The sequence below is a fragment of the Lagenorhynchus albirostris genome, chromosome 5 (assembly GCF_949774975.1).
Source record: "Lagenorhynchus albirostris chromosome 5, mLagAlb1.1, whole genome shotgun sequence".
NCBI lineage: Eukaryota > Metazoa > Chordata > Mammalia > Artiodactyla > Delphinidae > Lagenorhynchus > Lagenorhynchus albirostris.
The window spans coordinates 16,274,145-16,295,679 of NC_083099.1; the positions used below are offsets into that span (position 1 = coordinate 16,274,145).

The 21,535-nt window shown below is 40.9% G+C and overlaps 2 protein-coding genes across 5 annotated transcripts in view; one reads left to right on the forward strand and one right to left on the reverse strand.

Annotated features, from left to right (window-relative positions):
- P2RY14 (purinergic receptor P2Y14) overlaps positions 1 to 20,317 on the forward strand; it is a 79,370-nt gene extending 59,053 nt beyond the window's left edge. For 3 of the 4 annotated variants that reach the window (XM_060149613.1, XM_060149614.1, XM_060149615.1), the window contains 2 exons: positions 13,235 to 13,339; positions 18,083 to 20,317. In XM_060149613.1, coding sequence (XP_060005596.1) covers positions 18,106 to 19,119 — 1,014 coding nt within the window. In that variant the 5' untranslated portion in view covers positions 13,235 to 13,339; positions 18,083 to 18,105 and the 3' untranslated portion in view covers positions 19,120 to 20,317. The remainder of the gene's footprint in view (positions 1 to 13,234; positions 13,340 to 18,082) is intronic. The other variant, XM_060149616.1, reaches the window with a different exon arrangement.
- Positions 1 to 21,535, reverse strand: part of MED12L (mediator complex subunit 12L) — a 326,097-nt gene that overhangs the window by 188,735 nt on the left and 115,827 nt on the right. The gene's annotated exons all lie outside the window — the stretch shown is intronic.

The window sequence follows — 21,535 nt, forward strand, 5'->3', positions numbered from 1 at the left end:
CATCGGCAGGCAGACTCTCAACCACTGCGCCACCAGGGAAGCCCCTATCCTACATTTTTGCTTATCTCTTTAACATCTGGCCTAAGACAGTTAAATTCTCATATCCACTTCTGCACTGGATCAGTTTCAAAATGTACTTTTAGTTAAAGTAAACAGAAGAAAATCTAGTTTCACACAGATATATAACAGGACAAGGAAGAAGTATTTTCATAGCCTTCTGGATTTTCTTCTTTGGTACCACACCAAAACTCAAAAAGTGGCAGTTTCTTAAAGGCTGTTTGCACAGTAGAAACTAAATTCATATCAATGAATATTTCTGTTACATTAAAATCCTTTAGCGTAACTTGGTCTTGGAAGAAATCTTTTACCCCTGCTAGATTTTATATCATATAATCCTTGGTCATTTGGAGAGGTACCAAAATTCATCCAGAATTTTGACGTATAGATACTTTTCATTATGTAGTGTCAAAAATAGTATTGATAGTGGCACTGATTTCATTGTAAGTACTGGAAAGTAATGCTATTTGTCTTCCTTGACTTGAAGGCTCAGTGCATTCAATTTTGAGAAAATGTCTGCCAAATACTCAAGTATGAACTGCTATAGTTTACGTGCATTCCATGAAGAAAAGCATCTAATTCAGCTCGCAACTTACTCAAGTGTTGTTCCTCTAGACAACCATCATATACAGAAGTGCTTTGTGAGCCATTCCTATAATGTCACGTGAAATATTTAAGACACACACTTTAATCAAATGGACAATATGTATTACTTCAACACAGTCACTGTAAAGTTAACTTAGTTTTTTATTTTTTGTGTTGTTTTTTTGTTTGTTTACTAAGATTGCATGGATGTAAGGTAGGCAATGACTACAGGACAGACAGTTGGCTACATGGCCTTCATTTGTGCTGAAGTACCAGCAGGTTTGTTTTACACATTGTGGCTTTTGCACCAATACTACAGATGTCAGCACAGTGAGTGAAAAAGGCAAACAACATGTTAGTATTCTTCTGAAAATGGGCTGACCTCATGGTCCCCCTGAAAGAGTGTCAAGGACTCCATGGTTCCACAGACCATATTGTAAGAACCGTTATCTTAAAAGTGGTCCTGGGGCTTCCCTGGTGGCGCAGTGGTTGAGAGTCCGCCTGCCGACGCAGGGGACGTGGGTTCGTGCCCCGGTTCGGGAAGATCCCACATGCCGCGGAGCGGCTGGGCCCGTGAGCCATGGCCGCCGAGCCTGCGCGTCCGGAGCCTGTGCTCCGCAACGGGAGAGGCCACAGCAGTGAGAGGCCCGCGTACCGCAAAAAAAAAAAAAAAAAAAAAGTGGTCCTGAAGAACCTAGGGGCAGGACAGGAATGAAGACACAGATGTAGAGAACGGACTTGAGGACACAGGGAAGGGGAAGGGGAAGGGGAAGGGGAAGCTGGGATGAAGCGACAGAGTGGCATGGACATATATACACTACCAAATTTAAATGGATAGCTAGTGGGAAGCAGCTGCATAGCACAGGGAGATCAGCTTGGTGCTTTGTGACCACCTAGAGGGGTGGGATAGGGAGGGTGGGAGGGAGACGCAAGAGGGAGGGGATATGGGGATATATGTATATGTATAGCTGATTCACTTTGTTATACAGCAGAAACTAACACAATAATGTAAGGGAATTATACTCCAATAAAGATGTTAAAAAATAAAAAAGAAAGGCAAAGTTGGAGCCACTACCTGAATGCTGTTTCTAGCACGGGCAGGATGCAGGTCTGTTGAGCAAAATTTGCATTTAGCTATTTTATAGTTCTGTTATATTTAAAGCCAAACCCTGTTACAGGGTCCTTTCTTCAGTGTCTCCAATATAACCAGAAGCCACCTCAGTTGAGACTCTGACATAGGAAAATTTTCTTTTGATACAAAAAAGCACTAATTCGGGGGGAAAAAATTGATAATTTGAATATACTAAAATTAATAACTTGTTTATCAAAATATACTTTTAAAGGAAAACGGACAAGTTACAATCTGGGAGATGCTATTCACCATACATATACCCAACAAAGCAGGTATCAACAATATTTGAAGGATTTCTACAAATCAATAATAGTACAAACAACCCAAAAGAACAATGAGCAATAGATATGACTAGACATTTATTTCATGGAAATAACCAATTAGCATATGAAGAGATGCCCATATCACTGTGATCATGGAAATGTAAATCAGGACCACAATGTAGTAACATTTCATAAGCAAAAAATTTTATATCCGAGAATAGGAAACGTTGAAGAAGATGTGTACCCACAAAGGATTTGCAACCACTCTGGAAAATAGTTTGGCATTATTTCCTATAGTTTAACATTCATATACCTATGATCCAGCAATTTAAATCCTCTATTTATACACACAAGACACTCTTTCACATGTTCATCAAGAGACGTCAAGGATATGTACCTTGGCATGGTTCAGAAGGGCAAAAACCTGGAAACATCCCAAACATAGGAAACTGAATGAATGAACCATGGCATGGTCAGACGATGGAATGTTTACAGTCACCAAAACACATGAATTACGGCAACAATGCTCACCAGCACGGACAACATGTGGTATCTAAATCTAAATGATCTAAATCACTAAATGATTACATATGTTCCTTCTAAAATCACAATTTCATACACACATAGACATACAACAACACACTTTTAGGAATACATACAGATGTAACAAAACAACCTAAAACCGCGAGAGAATGAAAAAAATGGGGTTCAGGGTGCATGGTGGCCAGAGAGACGGCATGTGGGAAGAAAGAGAATTCAGTTATATGCAGCTCATAATTGTCAAAGTCTTGGCTTTTGTTTTGGTTATTGAGTTTGAGGGAGATTATTAACGTAATTAAGAATAACAAAATAGGGGCCTCCCTGGTGGCACAGTGGTTGGGGGTCCGCCTGCCGATGCAGGGGACACGGGTTCGTGCCCCTGTCTGGGAGGATCCCACATGCCGCGGAGCGGCTGGGCCCGTGAGCCATGGCCGCTAAGCCTGCGCGTCCGGAGCCTGTGCTCCGCAGCGGGAGGGCCCACAGCAGTGAGAGGCCCGCGTACCGCAAAAAAAAAAAAAAAAAAAAAAAAAGAATAACAAAATAAAAATTTTAGAGTCAACCTTGCATGAACCTTGCGTGCTAAGAATACGCCATATGGTTATATAAGACTATGGTGAATCCAACTTTATGCACCAACAAATTTAAAAGATATCTATACATTTTAACCTATTATGCACATAGAAACTGTGAAACTCTGAGGTCCTGAACAGACTCATCATTTGACAGTTAAGTAAATCAAATCCTTAATTTGACCAAAGCTGTACAGATAGATTCATTCATAAATTCAGTAAATATCTATTGAACATCTACTATATGCCAGGCACTAATTTAACAGTGAACAAGAGAAATAAGTTCTGTTCTCATGAAGGTTACCTTCACGGCGTAGTAGGAATGGGGGGGGCGGGGTGGAGGGATGATGGAGGAAATAAATTGAAAAATAAACACTACTTTAAATAACGAAGACCACTCTGAAGAAAACAAAACATGGTGAGAGGGTGTAGAGCGCTGCCTACGCTCCTGGCTGTGTCAGGTGTCGTAAACTGGGAAGGCCTCCCTGAGAAGGTGACGCTTGAACAGAGACCAATATGAGGCAGCCACAGTAAGATGCTAGAGACAGACAACGCCACAGACAGAGGCCAGGCCTCCGAGCACCTCTGCCCCAGTGAGGTTCACCTTTCTAGAAGTGGGTGTCAACATGACCGTGGTGACAGTGTGAAAGCAAATTCACCTGGGTATTCCTACTACTCCTACGCACTGCTTGACAAAACCTGGTTGTGGTCGTGTCTGTAGACCCTTGCCAAGAGCCCCCGCCAGTTTACAAAGGAACAGAAGCCTTTCACGATTTATCTGGGACAGAGAAAAAGAATGTACCTGCTCAGAGCTTTGTCCAGCGCTGGATGGCAGGCAAGGAAAAGCTCAAGGGGGTAGCTAGGCAGTTAAGTTTTGCTTTTCTTTTCAATTTTTGTTTCACTGGGCCAAAAAACTAAGCAGCACAATAATGTTTCGTGACACGTACTGGCTTACTTGCCAAAGGGAACAAATATCTGCTACTTTGCCTTCTCTACACCCCTACCCCATACACACAAACACACCTGCACTTCCCCACAGGCTGACCAAGTCAGGGACATTCGAGAGACAGAAGAAAGCTTGCTGGCGCTTTTGCTGCTGCGGGCTGGGCGGATTCATATTATAGGCAAAAAAGCCACACAGCTGATGAGAGGCCTCTGTTGTCCACCAGGAGAGCGACTGTGGCCCCTGGATAAGGAACGTGGGATAGTAATAATCCAAGTTACGCTGACATTATATCTGCCAGGCCTCTCCTAGCCACCTACTAGGGGGAGGCATGTAACCAAGGTAAGAACATACGGGTAAGATGCTACAGCCACTGGGGGCTTGAAAAGAGGTGGGTTTCAATTGTAGGCGCTCTGGTTACCATCTCAGAACTTGTTCACGCCACTAAGCTCCCTTACACAGCTTTCTTCCTAGGTAAAATAACAATGTTTTAGGTCATTCATGAGAAATTCATGCAACTTCTACTATGAACTATTTGCTGAGCTAGATGAAAATACGAATGAAAATTCTCTCCATGCAGTAGAACAGACAAGCTAATAAAAATACGACTTGTCAACAGGAAACAATATTCCCTCGTAGTTAAGGCTTTAGAATGACACTGACCTGGACCCACGTCTCAGTTCTACAATACACTAGTTCTTTCACCTTGGACAAGTTACTCAAGCTGTCTAGATTTCAGTTTCCTTCACTATAATATGAGATTACTTCTGTCTTATGAGGTCTACTGGAGGATTTAAAAGTGCATAGCTGTAGTTCGTTCATTTTCAGTGCCGCACAAAAGTTCACTAAATTTTTTTAACCCTTTTTCCTGTTAATAATCAGTTGAGCTATTTCTACGTTTTTGCCATTACAGTGTTTCTATGAGCATCCTTGTACGTGGATATTCTCATACATACTTGGTATGCTTCTGGAAGAGAGACTTCTAGGGCATATACTTAGGAATTAAAATGCTCAGCTATAGGGTGAATGAACCTTCATCTTTTCCAACTATTTCCAATTCCTTTTCCAAACTTTCCAATTCCTTTAGAAACATAATACTGAGCTGGAGATAAAAACAAAAAAAAAAGTCCTGGAACACTACATACACCATGAACCATGAACAATTTTTATAATGGAATCTATGTTCATATAGATTTAAAACCATTTATGTTTAAAGGCAGGAAATAAGAAATACAAAATTCAGGTCAGGATTCCCTCTCAGTGGAGGAAGGTACAGCCCGGGGAGGAGGGAGGAGGGAGGAGGGAGAAGCTGGAGCACTGGTGAGGCTCCGGCTCTCAAGTCAGCACTGTGGTCTTTTTGTTGTGCTTTAGTTTCTTTGCATAAATTCTTTTCAAAGTATCAAGTAGTCCATTAAAAAGCAAAGGTATTTTTAAGAGCAATTACCACTGCCTGTGTCTGGTACCAGGGAAAGTTCCCCACGGATGGCAGTTACTGCTGTACAATGTGATGAGAGTGAAAGAGATGACAAGACAACAGCGGGAGCTCTGGAGGTGCCGCAGCCAGGCTCCGCAGCGTCCGGGGCTGTGGGAGACGCAGAACCGCAGGAAACGGAGGTGCCCAGTGCGGATGGGAGAGGAGGCTGCTCAGAGGCCAGAACCACCAGACTCTGGGCCCTAAAAGGGCAGGATTCCCAACACCAAGAACACTATCCTGATAACAGGAGCCAAAGGCATAAGTGATAGATGAAAGGAAAAGTGTGTCTTATAGATGACAGTTTTAAGCAATGTTCTTAACAAAGATGATTTTGGCTTAGAAGAATGGGGAGAATGAGAAAAGAAGATGGCCAGGAACAGAGTAAGAAACACCAATTTAAGGACAGGCAGAGAAACTCCCAGAGGTGAATGAGAAGCAAAGGTAAGGAGGGTAGCAGACAAGTCTGAGGAACTGTTATGCATTTGCTATGTGTCAGGCACTGAGCCAGGGACCCTTCCCTCAAAACTAATACACACACATACGATACATACATATACGTATGCATATATATACACCTGTATACATATATAGTTACATATACCAGCAGAAAAGTACATGTATACACACATATATACACACATTTCTTTTACTAAATTTTCTACTACATTTCTTTTACTAAACCATTTTGAATATAAGTTGCACAAAATCATGTCCCTTCCCTCCTAAATACTCAATATGCATCTCTGAAGATTAAGAATATTCTCCTAGTTAACTATGCCATTACCATACCTAGAAAAATTAAGACAATTCAATAACACCATCTAATATACAGTCTGCATTCAGATTCACACAAGTGCCCTAAAATAATTTCTATAGTGCTACCCTCTACCGCCCCCAGCCACCAATCAGTTCACACAGCACATTATTCCTCTTTGGCCACTTTTGATCTAGAACTGCTCCCGCCCACCCCATCATGTTTGTTTCCTTTTCATGATATTGATTTATTTACAGAGTCTGGGCTGTTGTTTTATAGAATGATCCATGTTCTGAATTTGTCCAATTGTTTATCCACGATTAGCTTTTTGACAAGGTAGGTTGTGTACATCTAACTGAGTCATATTGAGAGGCAAAATATCAAATTATTCCATTTTTGGTAAGGTCAATCATTCAGTGACTGCCAGATGAAAAGGTACCATTTTTTTCTTTGTTATTCTAAATGATCTGTGAGTGATGCTTTTAGATTGGAACATCCTGTTCTCCTACAACCTTTCGCCAAGAGACTTTTCACAAACACTGAAGACTGCTGCCTGAATCAATTATTACACTGAGGTTGAAAACTGTTGACTTTCTAATTCTATCATTCCTTCTACCTTTTCTAGCTGACATTCTTCTACAAAGAAGAGCTTGTCCCTGTCTTCATCCTCCCTTTGTCGTCTGTATTTTTAATATCACTATCAACTCTTGAATGTGGTTTGTTTTTAAAAGTATTTTCATCTATTACTGTCCTTCTTATTGATATCCAAACTGTTGAATTTAGAAGTACCACCAAGTCAGCTCCCATGTCCTTTTTTTTTCTCCCCCCCCCCGCCCCCGGCTTAACACTTCCTCATTGGTCTGAGCACTTCCTTGCTTTTTGCCTGCAAGGTATCAACTCACCTTTCCCTGTGCCTGATTTGAAATCAGTCACTTCCGCAAGGAGCCTTGGTCCCTGTTAGTGGGTAGTGATACTTAGAGACAAGATAATCTCATTGATAATGGAGACTGCTATGTTTCCACCTACAGAGGATTTTTTACTTTTGTTATTTAAAGTTGGAAATGGCTTGAGCAAGTTTATAGCTATTAGGGTATCAGGACTTCAAGACCTACAAATTTTATTGAGAACTTGTGGAGGTTTATACCTTGAAGGAAAGTAGCCTCTAGAGTGAGAGAGAGCCTGAAAATACAAAAGAGGAAGGCAACAATGTATAAAGAAAGATTAGAAAGGAAGTCAGTGTAGGCTGCAATTAAAAAAAAAAAAAAAAACCCACCATGGAGTAAAATAAAGCTGGTCCTGGTCCATGCAGGTCATGAGCATGAAATTCAATTCATGGCACAGATAGGAAGGAGCACTTCTTATCATCAGATTCCGTCCATTCGGACACCACCTCTGAGGCAACAGTGAAATGGCATCTAATAGCTCCCATAGGGCATGGTAAGATGTAAGATAGCATCCTCAAAACACGTATGAGCAACTCATATTGAAATCCATATGAAAAGTGAAACAATCACAAATGTATTGATCTAAAGAGGACACTTACATTCAACAATGGATCCCATTGGGATGGGCCTCGGACTCATAAAAAGCAAAGGTCTTTCTTTCCATGTGTACTCTGAGCACCATCTATAAGCTGCATAAAAATGCATCCTTCACATTTAAGTCCTACTCATTTTGAAATGAATGTAGTTGCTTCATTGTCATACGCTGTGTTTAATAAAATACAAATTCATTTAAAGCATTTTCCAATTCATAGGTTAGTGTAACAATATATTTTATTGCATCAAAGGTTACTGATTCCTCCAACAGGTAGGAAGTACATAAATTTTAGGCTTTAAAGTGTATGAGAATCACTTCTCTGTAGTGTTTCCACTCCCATCTAAAGTTTTGGATATTTCTATTCTTTTCCTTTGGGATATGCAAGCCTCAATCTTGAACAAACATACACCTGGTTGATATTTAGCTAAGTAAAGTTGTTGGTTCCTCACAAATGAAAATCTGTTCCCCAGCCCCCTGGCAAAGGGATATGCGTTAAGGCCCTAAAAGCCCCAAGATCTGAGGAACTGAGTACTGCACGCCTGATTGAGAAACGCAAACACCATCTCAGTAAAGCAAAAAGAGGTCAGAGGTTCATTTCCTTGCCTCACCCCAGGGAATAGAACCACATATTCCAAAACAATGCTGCAGAAGAACAGGCTGGAAAAAATTAAGTCAGGAATCCTAACAGCTCAATCTAAGTCCAGACAGAGAAAGGAATCAGTTCCCCAAACTCTAAAGACAGGAGTTTCACAGTTTTACATCACTCACATCAAAAATGCAGACCCGTGTGGACTGCCAAGTGAGTGCATGAAACGCTCTGGACTTCACTCATACTCCCTGCTGCTGAGTGCCGCTTCCTGTGCCGAGAACCCAGGGACCATAAGATGAATGGCCTTCCCCCAGCTTCCCCGAGGCAAGCACTGCTGGGCCAGACTCCCGAGGAGGTTTGGAGCACACTGCAGCCCTGCGTTTTCAGCGCAGAAGAACATCAACCTCAAATAAACGTGGGGAAGTAGGGCACACCGTGGGAGCCTGACCCAGGGGAATTCCTGGCCGGCTGAGAGTCTCAGCGACCTCCAATTCGTCTATTGTCAGCTGAGTCACTCCCTGAACCCCCAACGTTTCCTCTGAGTCATACACTGCCAGGCACCAGGTATTTGATTCTTATAGGAATAGAAACCCTATGAGGTAGCAACTACCACCCTCTCACTTTAGAGATGTAAAGACAGAAACATGGAGGCACTCTGTAACTATACTAAGAAATTGAGCCATATTTCTAACCAAGGTCCACTACATCCAACATGCATGCTTTTAACCATTATACTGCACTGTCTGCCCATTATTCCAACAGAGCTGTAAAGAAAGCCCACTTCACATTCCAAGACCTAAGCATGTGAATTACTTAATCGCTGCTGAGTTACTCAACATACAGTTCAGGTTTAGCACCAATGAGAGAGCTGACAAAATTCTATTCCTGTATCAAAATGACACCAAATACAACTACCATTAAGGGGCTATTTCAGTAGTTCTCAACTTGGGAACATCTTAAGAAATGTCTGGAGACATTTTTCCTTGTCTTAAGTCATGGGTGCTGCGGGCACCTAGTGGGCAGGGCCAGGGATGCAGCTAAACATCTTACGATGCACCAGACCACTCACCCACAAAGAACTGGAACTCAAAAACATGTCAGTAGTGCCAAGGGCGAGAACCCCTGGGCTATACCAAAGACTGTAGGTGGAAAATCCCTCAAAACCTATCCTGACGATCCAGATGCAGCTCCTGGTACGGAGGCTAGGATGGGTGGCCACTTCCATGGCCCCAGAAGTTTGGCATCTGTGCCACACCTCGCCCTCTCCCCCAGCTCCCGTGATCTGCTTGCATCACCACAAGATGTGAAGACTGACCCAGGATCGAGGAGGCGCCAGTCTTGCACTTTGCTAAGAGTTCTGCTGAAAGTATTTTAAGGGAAGTGACTGGAATTAAAAGTAAAAAACTAGGTTTGGGCATCATTATCAGCTTACCATCACACTAACTCACCATCCATTATGGAGTTTCTGTATGCAGTGGTACCCAGAGACTAACTGGAGAAACTGAAGGCATCCACACCTTGCAGACCTTTAACACCTAGATCAAAAAGGACATACTCACAAACTCACACGCACATGTCCACCTTCCCTCAAAAACAATACTGGATAAGTGATGATTCCTAAAAACAATACTCTAGAAAAATGCTGAAGGGCCTGCAATACATGCACATACTCATGAACACAAACAAAACATGCTTGCCCCGAGTTCCCTCAGGAGTAGAGGAGACCTGGCTTGGAGATGAATAGACATAAATTTGAATACTGTCTGGCCACGTTATTAGCTGCCCAATTCGCCTTTGATGAGTTACTTAACCATTCTCAGCATCAGTTTCCTCATTTGCAAAATGGTGATAACAGTAACTGATTGGCAAGGCTCTTATCATGTTACTCAAGAGCTTGGGCAATCCGTGTCCCCCCTGCTGTGCTGTCCTCTCATGTGTCTTGGTGCATGTGCCCAATAGCTCTCTCTGCCCAACACCCCCTCCCTCCCCTCTGACCCCCTTCTATGAAATAAACTGGCATGCTTAAAGTGACTTCTCCCTGAACAGGTCTATGACCTAGAAGCAGAGGACTCTGTTGACCCACTCCTAAGGAGTCACAATGTTGGGGAAAAAGAGGCAGGACCAAGAGTGAGGATGCAAGAAATTCTAAAACATTCAACCGACCATAGGATAAGAAAGGCCAGAAGCCTGATGACAGACTTAAGAATTAATTAATACTATTCAATAGTATAAAATATTTTTAAAATATAAAGTATGTTATAAAGTATTGAATAACATAAAATGTTATAAAATATGACTACAAGACTGAATAAGTAGCCCATATATAAATTCTCCTTCTATTCAACCCTTATGACTGTTCTGGAAACCGTCTAGGATATCACATATTGGCACCACAAAGAGGGAAAAAAAAAAAGTCATACATTACAGCAAGGGAGATAAAAGCAGCAATAATAAGAAAATGGCTTTAGTAAGTTTAGAAATGTACACAATGATTACACACATCTATACTACTTTCTATTGTTAGAAGAATCATCTAGAAACAAATATTTATCTCATATGAAAAGATCTTGGGGCACCTCAGATCAAAGTTTTTGATGTTTGGACTGTAAGGACAGAGAAGGAATTGTCAGACTGTCGTTAGATAAGAACTGAACAAAGAACAGGAAGGAAAATGCTCATCATAGGTGGGTACTGATTAAAGAGTGATTTGAAAGCAATTCATTTTCCAAATACATTTTCTTTATTGAATTTTTTTTTTATAAATTTATTTAATTATTTTTGGCTGTGTTGGGTCTTCACTGCTGCGCACCGGCTTTCTCTAGCTGCAGCGAGTCAGGGACTACTCTTTCTTCTTTTGGGTTTTTTTTTTTTTGCGGTACGCGGGCCTCTCACTGCTGTGGCCTCTCCCGTTGCGGAGCACAGGCTCCGGACGCGCAGGCCCCGCAGCCATGGCTCACGGGCCCAGCCGCTCCGCGGCACGTGGGATCCTCCCGGACCGGGGCACGAACCCGCGTCCCCTGCATCAGCAGGCGGACTCCCAACCACTGCGCCACCAGGAAAGCCCAGGGACTACTCTTCGTTGCGGTGCACAAGCTTCTCATTGCGGTGGCTTCCCTTGTTGCAGAGCACGGGCTCTAGGTATGCGGGCTTCAGTAGTTATGGCTCGCGGGCTCTAGAGCACAGGCTCAGTAGTTGTGGCGCGTGGGCTTAGTTGCTCTGCAGCATGTGGGATCTTCCCGGCCCAGGGCTCGAACCTGTGTCCCCTGCATTGGCAGGTGGATTCTTTAACCACTGCGCCACCAGGGAAGTCCCTCCATATACATTTTTGTTTTCTAATTATGAACTATTTCAAGTACACAAAAGTACAGAAACTAATGTTGGTTAACACCAATACACTTAATCGCCCCGTGTTAATTGATAGTAATATTGAGGCATCATTGTTTCAGAATTTAAGAGGTGAAATACCGCAAATACAACTAAAGTCCAACCACCCTATGGCATCCCTTGCCCCTCCTTCCTTCTCCGGGAGTAAGCAGTTTCCTGAAGTTAGAAGATATCATTCCTGACCAGAACATGCTCAGTACTGACCTGGATCAAATATAATATTCCACCACAGAGAACTAAATCTCTTTGTTTTGTTTCTAAAGAGAACTTCATGACCTCTTAGGGCTATTCTAGGTAAATATGCTTTTTTTTACCACTGGTTCTCCATAAAATATCTATTTATATTTACAGACTAGAAGGATGAGATTATTATGATGAAATTTATAATGAGTAAACGCTAAGAAAAATCTTAGATTTCAGGCTCCTTTTAATGTAATTTTTTCCTACCTCAAGTCCCAACTACAGCAAAGAAAAATAAGGTTGATTTTTTACCCTCCTCACCAAATATTTATTAAAGTCCCCTACGTACAGTCTTTTAAAAAAAACAAAAAAACTTGCTCTTCAAGGAGTACTCGTTGGGTTAGCAGCATCAACATTATACCCAGCTCCAGACCTATGGAATCTTGAGTCTTCATTTTAGCAGGAGCCCTGGGAAATATGTATGCGCATTAAAGTGTGAGAAGGGTTGCCTTGAAGAATTTAGAAAGGTGACAACCTAGACCGAGGCAGAACCAAATCCAACCACCATTCTGCCAAACCTATCCTCTTCCTATCATACAATATAGCTTTCAGATGTTATCTTGGCAAAGTCCATGCATAAGTAGACCAGTGGTTATCAACCAGGGGCAATCGGGCCTCCCAGAGGACATTCTGTTCACAACTTAGGGAGATGATACTATTGGCCCCTAATAGAAGCCAAGAATGCTGCTGAACATCCTACAATGCAGAGGACAGTCCTCATGACAAATAATTATCTAACCCAGAATGTCAATGGTACAAAGGTTTAAAAAAAAAAAAACACCAGAAAACAAAAAAAGCCTGCCTATGATTTCCTAGCTAAAAGGGTCAATTGTTAACTTCAGTAATTTAAATGAGCTGATTTGAGCAACCAAACCCATAAAGTGTGTGGGGGGTGGGGAGAAAGAAACCAATAACTAAAAACACTTCATATGCAATCCTCTCAAGGAAAGGGTTTACAGGGTTTACATCACATCAGTCATCGTCAATAGTGACAACCAAAACGAAGTTCAGTAAAGCAACAACAAAAACGCATGTTGAAATACTGCACAATTATACAAGCTGTATTTAAAAGGCAAGTGCACAGCTACGACACATACTTCTTCAATGAAAACATTCTGGCATTTATTTAACTTAATTAAATCTTCGTTTTTCTCCTACAATACAGGATCATTAGCGAAGAAGCACCTTGGCCACTTCAAGATGACAAGCGCCCACTAGGCTAAATTACTTCACTGAAAGGAAACCTCATATCAGACAAAAATTTTAAAACGTAAGTGAACAGATCCTTTACCGTTATCAAGAGCTTTGTTAATTTCATCAAAATATTACGAAGGAATAACTTCCCTTCTTCAGAGAAAGTAGAATTACAGAACAGTGGAAGGTGGTCCATTTTAAGAGAAAAATGGGTCACCGTGTGTAATTACACAGAGGATGAGTAATGAACTCAGCATGTTTTTACTAAGATGATTGTATTTCCGGAGCGAGCATCGCCTTGTCTGGTCCTGTATCAACTAAGTTCTGCCCGAAGAGAGAGCCCTGAGGTTATATGCAATACTCTACAACCTGAAAATACGAATGCAGCCCAATCCTGAGACCTAACATTTCACTAGGAACAACAGCGCTCACTATCTGGATTAAAATGAAACTTTGCCATTGATATTCTAGCTGTGCAAAAGAAAGATGAGAGAAAGCAATTCATAGGCTCTTATTACACATTAACGGCTGTCTTTTGGTCTCATAGATCCACTCCACCATTATGTGACCAAAGATCCAAAGTGACGGTTCATATAGACTAAAACGTTTCAAGTCATTTCATTCTCCTTTACCTGGATTTGTGGAACAAGGAAGATTTCCACCTAAGAGAAGCTGAAGCCTTATAATATTTTTTTCTAATTGAAGTATAGCTGATTTACAATGTTGTGTTAATTACTGCTATACCGCAAAGTGATTCGGCTGTATATATATATATATATATATATATATATATATATACACACATATATATACACACACACATTCTTCTTTTATGTGTGTGTGTGTATATATATGTATATATATGTGTATATATATATGTATATATATGTGTGTATATATATATATATTTCTTTCCCCCCCATTACAGTTTATCTTGAAATCCTTCTTAAATGAAGTCTCAAGAATTCAGGGAGCTGTGCTTATGTTACCTGAAGCCTCAAGGTTAACATAATGACCACTTTCACTATAGAAATTCAGAGGTAATCTCAGAAGTAACGTCCATGGGCAGGGCTGGCTACACTTCCACAAACTGGCTCCACAGAATGTCCCTTATTTCGGTTGATCATCCAGAGGTGCTTTTCCTCTTTCTTTCTCCCCCTTTGCCTGTCTCTTGTCTTTGATGGGCTGGGACAACCTGCTTAGAAATAGTAAATCAGCTGAGAGCCTGGGGCAGGGAATGGAGGGTTGCTGGGCCACATCAAGACATTCTTTCTTTCTGATTTATTTGGTTCTTTTTATTTTTACGTTACCGTATAAAATCAGCATCCGTATGTTACTATTTCCTCCATCTGTGAAATTATTTGAAGTTTTAGTAGGTGTCTATCGGGATGTTAAATCACCTCTATACTAAAGACAAGGAGAGGAGACTGGACAGGTGTTACAAGGTCAAAGGAATACATGTCTTTTATCAGCTTGTCCTATTTTTCATCTAATGTGTATTCCTGCCTTTTGGTCTCAATATATAACTGGCCTCACTTGCCGCAGATACCTTAAGATAGCCCCTTTTCCACACATCTCTTGATTCATCACTGTAGAAAAGGCTGCCACACTCTGAGTCACCAGGACCAAATATGATAAATTATGTACCTGGAGGTCACAGTGCCCTGCCATCAACACTACTGCTCAAGAAAAACAGACTTAAGAGCGTATTACCACTAAAACTGTCTCGGATTTACCATTACCTCATTACCTACGTAGAATGAGCCTTTAATTTGCCTCTGCTGTATCCATCCAGACAGCAGCACGAGCAGCAGTGATGCCCTGCTTCTTCCCCCAGTCAACACGTCTCAAACGGAGACTCTGATCTGCCGTTGCTTAAAAACAGCCCAAAATAGCAAGAAGACGTTTGGAGGGAAAGACCCAAGCAAGCCTTGAGTACTCATTTCATTTCAGAAGGCACTCCGGCTCTAGAAGTTTACCTGGGTCAGCTAGCCCCTTCCATCAACCTCAAAGTGAGGAAAGGAGGAGGCATGAGGTGCATGGCAAAGCATATATGCTCAGATTCTTGACCCTCTGAGGAACCAGAGAGCAGAGTTGTGGACCCATGGCATCAGGCTACATTCAGACATATTGCAGTGCGAAAGGACAAAAGTCACGAGATTCTGAGAAAATGTCTTTATACAGGTTTCTAGAAGGAAAGGAAAGAAATGGTGGCTCTCACTAAATCATTTCTGGGAAATTCTTCACTATTACTATATACAGTGGCTTCTATAATTTTTCTATAAAGAGAGAAATTTGGTACTCATTAAATCATTTCTGGAAATTCTTCACTATTTCAGTATTTAGTTGTATATTATATAGATAATATTTCTCTCTACTTTAAAATGTACTCACATCTGCTTTTTTAAAAATTTTATATTTTAAACTCCAGTGAATCCAACAATTACTGAATACATATCATGATCCCCGCACCACACTGACCGAAGGGCTTGTGTCCCCAGCACCGGGACCCCTGGGAGCATTCTCTTGAGCTCTGTGAGACTGGCTCTTAGACTAAGCTGCACCTTACTATCAGGGGACAAGACCAATTATTTACTAAATATAGACTCTCTGCCACAGTGGACAGTTAAAAATAGAAAACATGGCCCCTTCACTTACCACCTAATATATGAAACAGGCCACAGAGGACCTACAAACAAACCCATTATGATCAGAGCCAAGTGGGCAGGGGACTGGATTTCCTTTCAAAGGAAGTCCAAGGACGGGCAAAATCAATTGCTAGAAATGTAACTAGTTTTGCCATATGCTTGCAGGAAGAGTACACAGAAGCAACATATTCTTTTGGGGGAAACAGCACACAAAGTTTGCATGTGTGATTTTTTTTTTTTTTTTTTGCCATGTGACTGAATCTCATATTCCACATTTCCAAATTCTACTTTCTCACACTTCCTTAATTTTACTGACACAGCCCTTCACTCACTGTGTATAAAGCCCCATGCTTGGCACCAGAAATACAAAGATAAACAAGATACATTCTCTGTCCTCAAGGAACCCACTGTTCTCCACAATGCTTCTTTCCCATGACCCCTGACTAGATGTAAATTTCTTAAGAGCAGGGACTCATGTCTTATATTCCCAGATTGCATTTCATTATTTCACAAATATTTTAAATATCTAATGTTCTAAATGTAATGCTAGGAATACAATGGTAAAAAAAAAAAAAATGACATGGTCTCTCTCCTCTGAAGGAGCTTACAGTAGTAGAGGAAACAAAAAACAAACAGCTAGAGAGACAAGTGCTATGACAGAAGAAAGGCACAGAACTAGGAGCACACATACAAGGGACCTCACACCCAATCCACCCCAACCAAGGCTTGGGAGGGCAAAGCTTCCTAAAGAAAGTGGCATCCAAACTGAGGCCTCAAGGATGGAGAGAAGTTAGCCAACCAAGAAGGTAGCAAAAGAGTCTTCCATACAAATGCAAGTTTGTGCAAAGGTCCAAGGTGAGAGAAATCCTGGAACCCACGAGGTACAAGGGTTCAGAACAGCAGGAACTCATCACTGGAGGTAGAATTAGTAGGGATCAGACCAAGATGGGACTTCTGGTAGCTCAGGGTTAAAGAGTGAGGACTTTATCCGGAGGGCAAGGACCAATGGATGAAGGGTTAAACAGGATGTTGACATTACAGATAAGATGGGCAGTAGACATTTTCTTAGATGTATCAAATAATCTTTCAAAAGAGTGCTAATCTTCCTTGTGCCATAAATCATCATGTCCAACATCAGTGAAGACTACACAGGATTCTCTAACAAAAGAAGGTTCTGGGTAATACCTAGGGTAGTGTCGTCCAATAAAAATATGATGCAAGCCGCATAGGTAATTTAAAATTTTCCAGTAGCCATATTCTTAAAAAAGTAAAATTAAGTGAAATTAAGATTAATAATGTATTTTATTTAATGGGATATTCCTAAAATATTTCAACATATTCTCAATATTAAAAATATTGAGATATTTTACATTATTTTCTGCGTACTAAGTCTGCAAAATTCATTGTGCATTTTCCATCACATCTCAATGTGGACTGACCCCATTTCAAGACCTCTACAGCCACATATGGCTAGTGGCTACCATTTGGACAGTACAGATCTAGAATGTACTTTGGGGAGCATTTCTCAGAATGCTTAAGGTCTTTCTATCATTTTTGTTTTCTAATTTATAAAAATAATGCAAATCAGTTTTTAAATGGGGAAAAACCCCACAGAATATCTCAACTTTTAAAGGTACCCATAATCCTATACCAAAAATACCAGTTATAGTTGGACGTGTATGCTTGTAAGACGTAGTCCTATGTCTAAAATATACATAGGGTAGGCTTTCTAAAAAGTAGGGTCTGTGTCAATAGCTCTTAAACCTAATATGTTAAAGAGCTGTGAATAAAATGAAACAGATTCTCTGTTTTTATAGCTTTATTACCTTTGAGACTATATTTAAATGAGTATTCCTGGAACTTTAGAGTTGTACAGCGACCTTTATCATTTTAGGGAAACGCTGGTCTCCATGATTACCTCAGTCCTCAGACTGTCCTCCTGCTTCTCTAATTTTCCTTTCCTGTCATCTGTCTACTCCATTCTTCCCTTTTCAGAAGGAAGGAAGGGAAGGTGAAAGGGAGGAAGAGACAGGCACCTAAGGAATATACAGCAAAAACTTGGTTTCAAGAACTTGCTGGGCATGGCAAGTTCTTGCCCTTCCCTTATTTCTCGGCAAATGACTCGAAGGTCGTGACTGCCCTTTCGGTGACTATTTCACATCACCTTCCAGGCCTCACCTGCAGAAGTTACCCAATGATGAACGCCACCACTGCCCCACCCGCAGAGGGGTCCTGCCCCCGGAACACCCTCATAACCCAGCAAATCATCCCCGTGCTGTACTTCGTGGTCTTCATGGCCGGGATCCTCCTCAACGGCGTGTCCGGGTGGATATTCTTCTACGTGCCCAGCTCCAAGAGTTTCATCGTCTATCTCAAAAACATCGTCGTCAGTGACTTCCTGATGAGCCTGACTTTTCCTTTTAAGATCCTGGGAGACTCGGGCCTCGGGCCCTGGCAGCTGAACGTGTTTGTGTGCCGGGTCTCGGCCGTGCTCTTCTACGTCAACATGTACGTCAGCATCATGTTCTTTGGGCTCATCGGCTTTGACAGATACTATAAAATCGTGAAGCCTCTCTTGACTTCGTTCATCCAGTCCGTGAACTACAGCAAGCTCCTGTCGGTGCTGGTGTGGAGCCTCACGCTGCTGCTTGCCATCCCCAACGTGATCCTGACCAACCGGAGCGTCGGGAAGGCCACACGCATTAAATGCATGGACCTGAAGAACGAACTGGGCCTCAAGTGGCACCGAGCCTCCAACTACATCTTTGTAGCCGTCTTCTGGATTGTGTTTCTCTCCTTAGTCGTGTTCTACACTGCTATCACGAGGAAAATCTTTAAGTCCCACCTGAAGTCCAGAAAGAACTCCATCTCGGTCAAGAAGAAATCTAGCCGCAATATATGCAGCATCATGTGCGTGTTTTTTGTCTGTTTTGTTCCTTACCATGTTGCCAGAATCCCCTACACTCGGAGCCAGACAGAGACCCATTACAGCTGCCAGTCAAAAGAAATCCTGCTCTATGTGAAAGAATTCTCTCTGCTGTTGTCAGCTGCAAACGTATGCCTGGACCCCATTATTTATTTCTTTCTGTGCCATCCATTTAGAGAAGTCTTACGTAAGAAACTGCATATCCCATTAAAAGCTCAGCATGACTCAGAAGCTTCCAAAAAAAGGGGAAATGTAACACAAGAAAGCACAGATACTGTGTGAATTCCCACCTCCTTTCGAATAAAGTCTGTGCATGCATATTGTAATCTTCAATTACATAATAAAGGCAAATGAAGAAGAAGCATGTCCACGATAATAAGTATCATCTCTAGGCACTACTATTCAACGTAGTACAATAATAAAACTAAAATGTAAGTTTCCATGCTTGTTTTTGTACCATCAAAGAAAAGATAATACATTATTTAATCTTATCCCACCAAAATAGAAGGTTTACGTTTATAATCAATAGTCTGGTCAGTTAATACAGCACGTTAGACAGCAATAAGGAAGACAGGAAGTAATCAAGACAATTCACAGGGGCATCTTCCTCCTTCTAAACACAAGAATTAAGCTGGCATATTACGCAATTCTTTTCAACAGGGTCATTAAAGACCAGCTTAAAAGCAGACACGGTCTGATAAAGGATTAGAGGCCTGTTTGTAGTGAAAAAGTCAAGTCTTCTCCGATTTGAAGAAGCAGGATAAGCAGACACCCAAAAAATTACTTAAGAAATCCCCCACGGATTTATTTCATGGCATTTCAAAGGAAAGCAGATATGAACTCTGTACATTGCCGCACAAAAATGTAATCTTTCTCTGATAGCATTTTGAGGATGATGTAAGATACATCTTAAATACGTTTTATGTGAAGATTAGCTAAGCCGCTTAATGAGCCTAGTGTTCTGGTGCTAGAATATGTTTAAGTAAACTCTACAGAGGGAATCTAGATAGTGGCGTAAGTTGCCAGAAACTTCCCCTGTTCCATGGTATGGGAAAAAAATCTAGGATGTCTGAGAAAAGACATATGCACACAAATACCCCCAGCTGGCAACACACTTTATTCCCTAGGAGCAGAGAAAAGCAGTTTTCTTAGAAAGCAACTGGACCTGATAGAAAGAAAATCCAAAATTTGCAATAATGAGTGAGAAATTACACATAAAATGAAAATTTACACATCATGTTTTCTGAAAAACAAATTTCATATGTGCAGATATGGATATGATTGCTGGCTTCTGAGTCATCAAAGCTCAGTTCTTTCTCTGCTATTAACTGCCTGGAAGACATTTAGCCCATCTTTCAAATGCTCTTCTCAAACATTTTTGTAAGTCATGTTTTCATATATATGTGTGTATATATATATATATATATATATATATATGTATGTACTTCAAGCCTTACCATATATGTACTAATAAAAAATAATTTTAATAGTGTCAAGTTTTTTCTTAAGTCAAGATACCAAAAAACACTACCAGATTTACTCATAGTCAAGACATGGGTGGTTTCTTTAGTACACTCGATTACAAATGCTAATAGAATACAAAGAAAGAAGGCATAGGAGTACCCAGGAAGGAGTTGCATAGAGTATTTTTGAAATTCTATTTGCCACTGACTTTTCAAAACAAGTATTTCATATGTTCTTAGGACCTTATCAGATTTTAGGCAAAACTGAGAAAACACCTTTTAAACTGAGGAAGAGCTGAGAAGATTTTCACACTCTGTATCCACCTTCCACCCTCATGAAAACTCTCTGCTCCCAACTCTGGGTCAAATATCCTCTCCCAAAAAGAACAAAATCACAAACCTATGATAAACGTGCCTGGCAAAACTAAGCTTGCTATAGCATTTGTTTGGCTAAGTATATTTGCAAAAGAAAGTGGCTGTGTTTATTCACAGTTTCCATTGGTCAGGACAAATTAGTAAATGCTGGTGTTTTATATGTCCCCTACTGGGCCACAGGAGAAACTGAAATTATAAAAGAAGATGAGAAGCACCAAGTTTTGCCTTTGTAACCACTGTGCCAAAGCAAATCAGAAATATGAAAGGCAATATTTTTCAGGAAACAACATGCAATGCAAATAAGGATATCGTGAAGCAAGAGTTGAATAACAGCTACTGCATATCAGAACTTTTAAGGTAAAAGACCTGTACTTGGAAAACTGTAAGACATTGAAGACAACACACACAAATGGAAAGATGTATGCTGCTCACAAATTGGAAGAATTAATATTGTTAAAATGACCATACTACCCAAGGTAGTCTACCAAGGGTTCAATGCAATCCCTATCAAAACACCAATGGAATTTTTCACAGAACTAGAACAAATAATTCTAAAGTTTGTATGAAAACACAAAAGACTCCAAAAAGCCAAAATAATCTTGAAAAAGAAGAGCAAAGCTGGAGGTATCACACTCCCTGATTTCAAACTATACAGCAAAGTACAGTAATCTGATTACTACAGTAATCAAACTATACAGCAAAGTACAGTAATCTGATTACTACAGTAATCAATCAAAACAGGATGGTACTGGCACAAAAACAGACACATAGATCAGTGCAATAGAACAGAGAGCCCATGCTTACACAATCAATTAATCTACAACAAAGGAGGTAAGAATATACAATGGAGAAAAGACAGC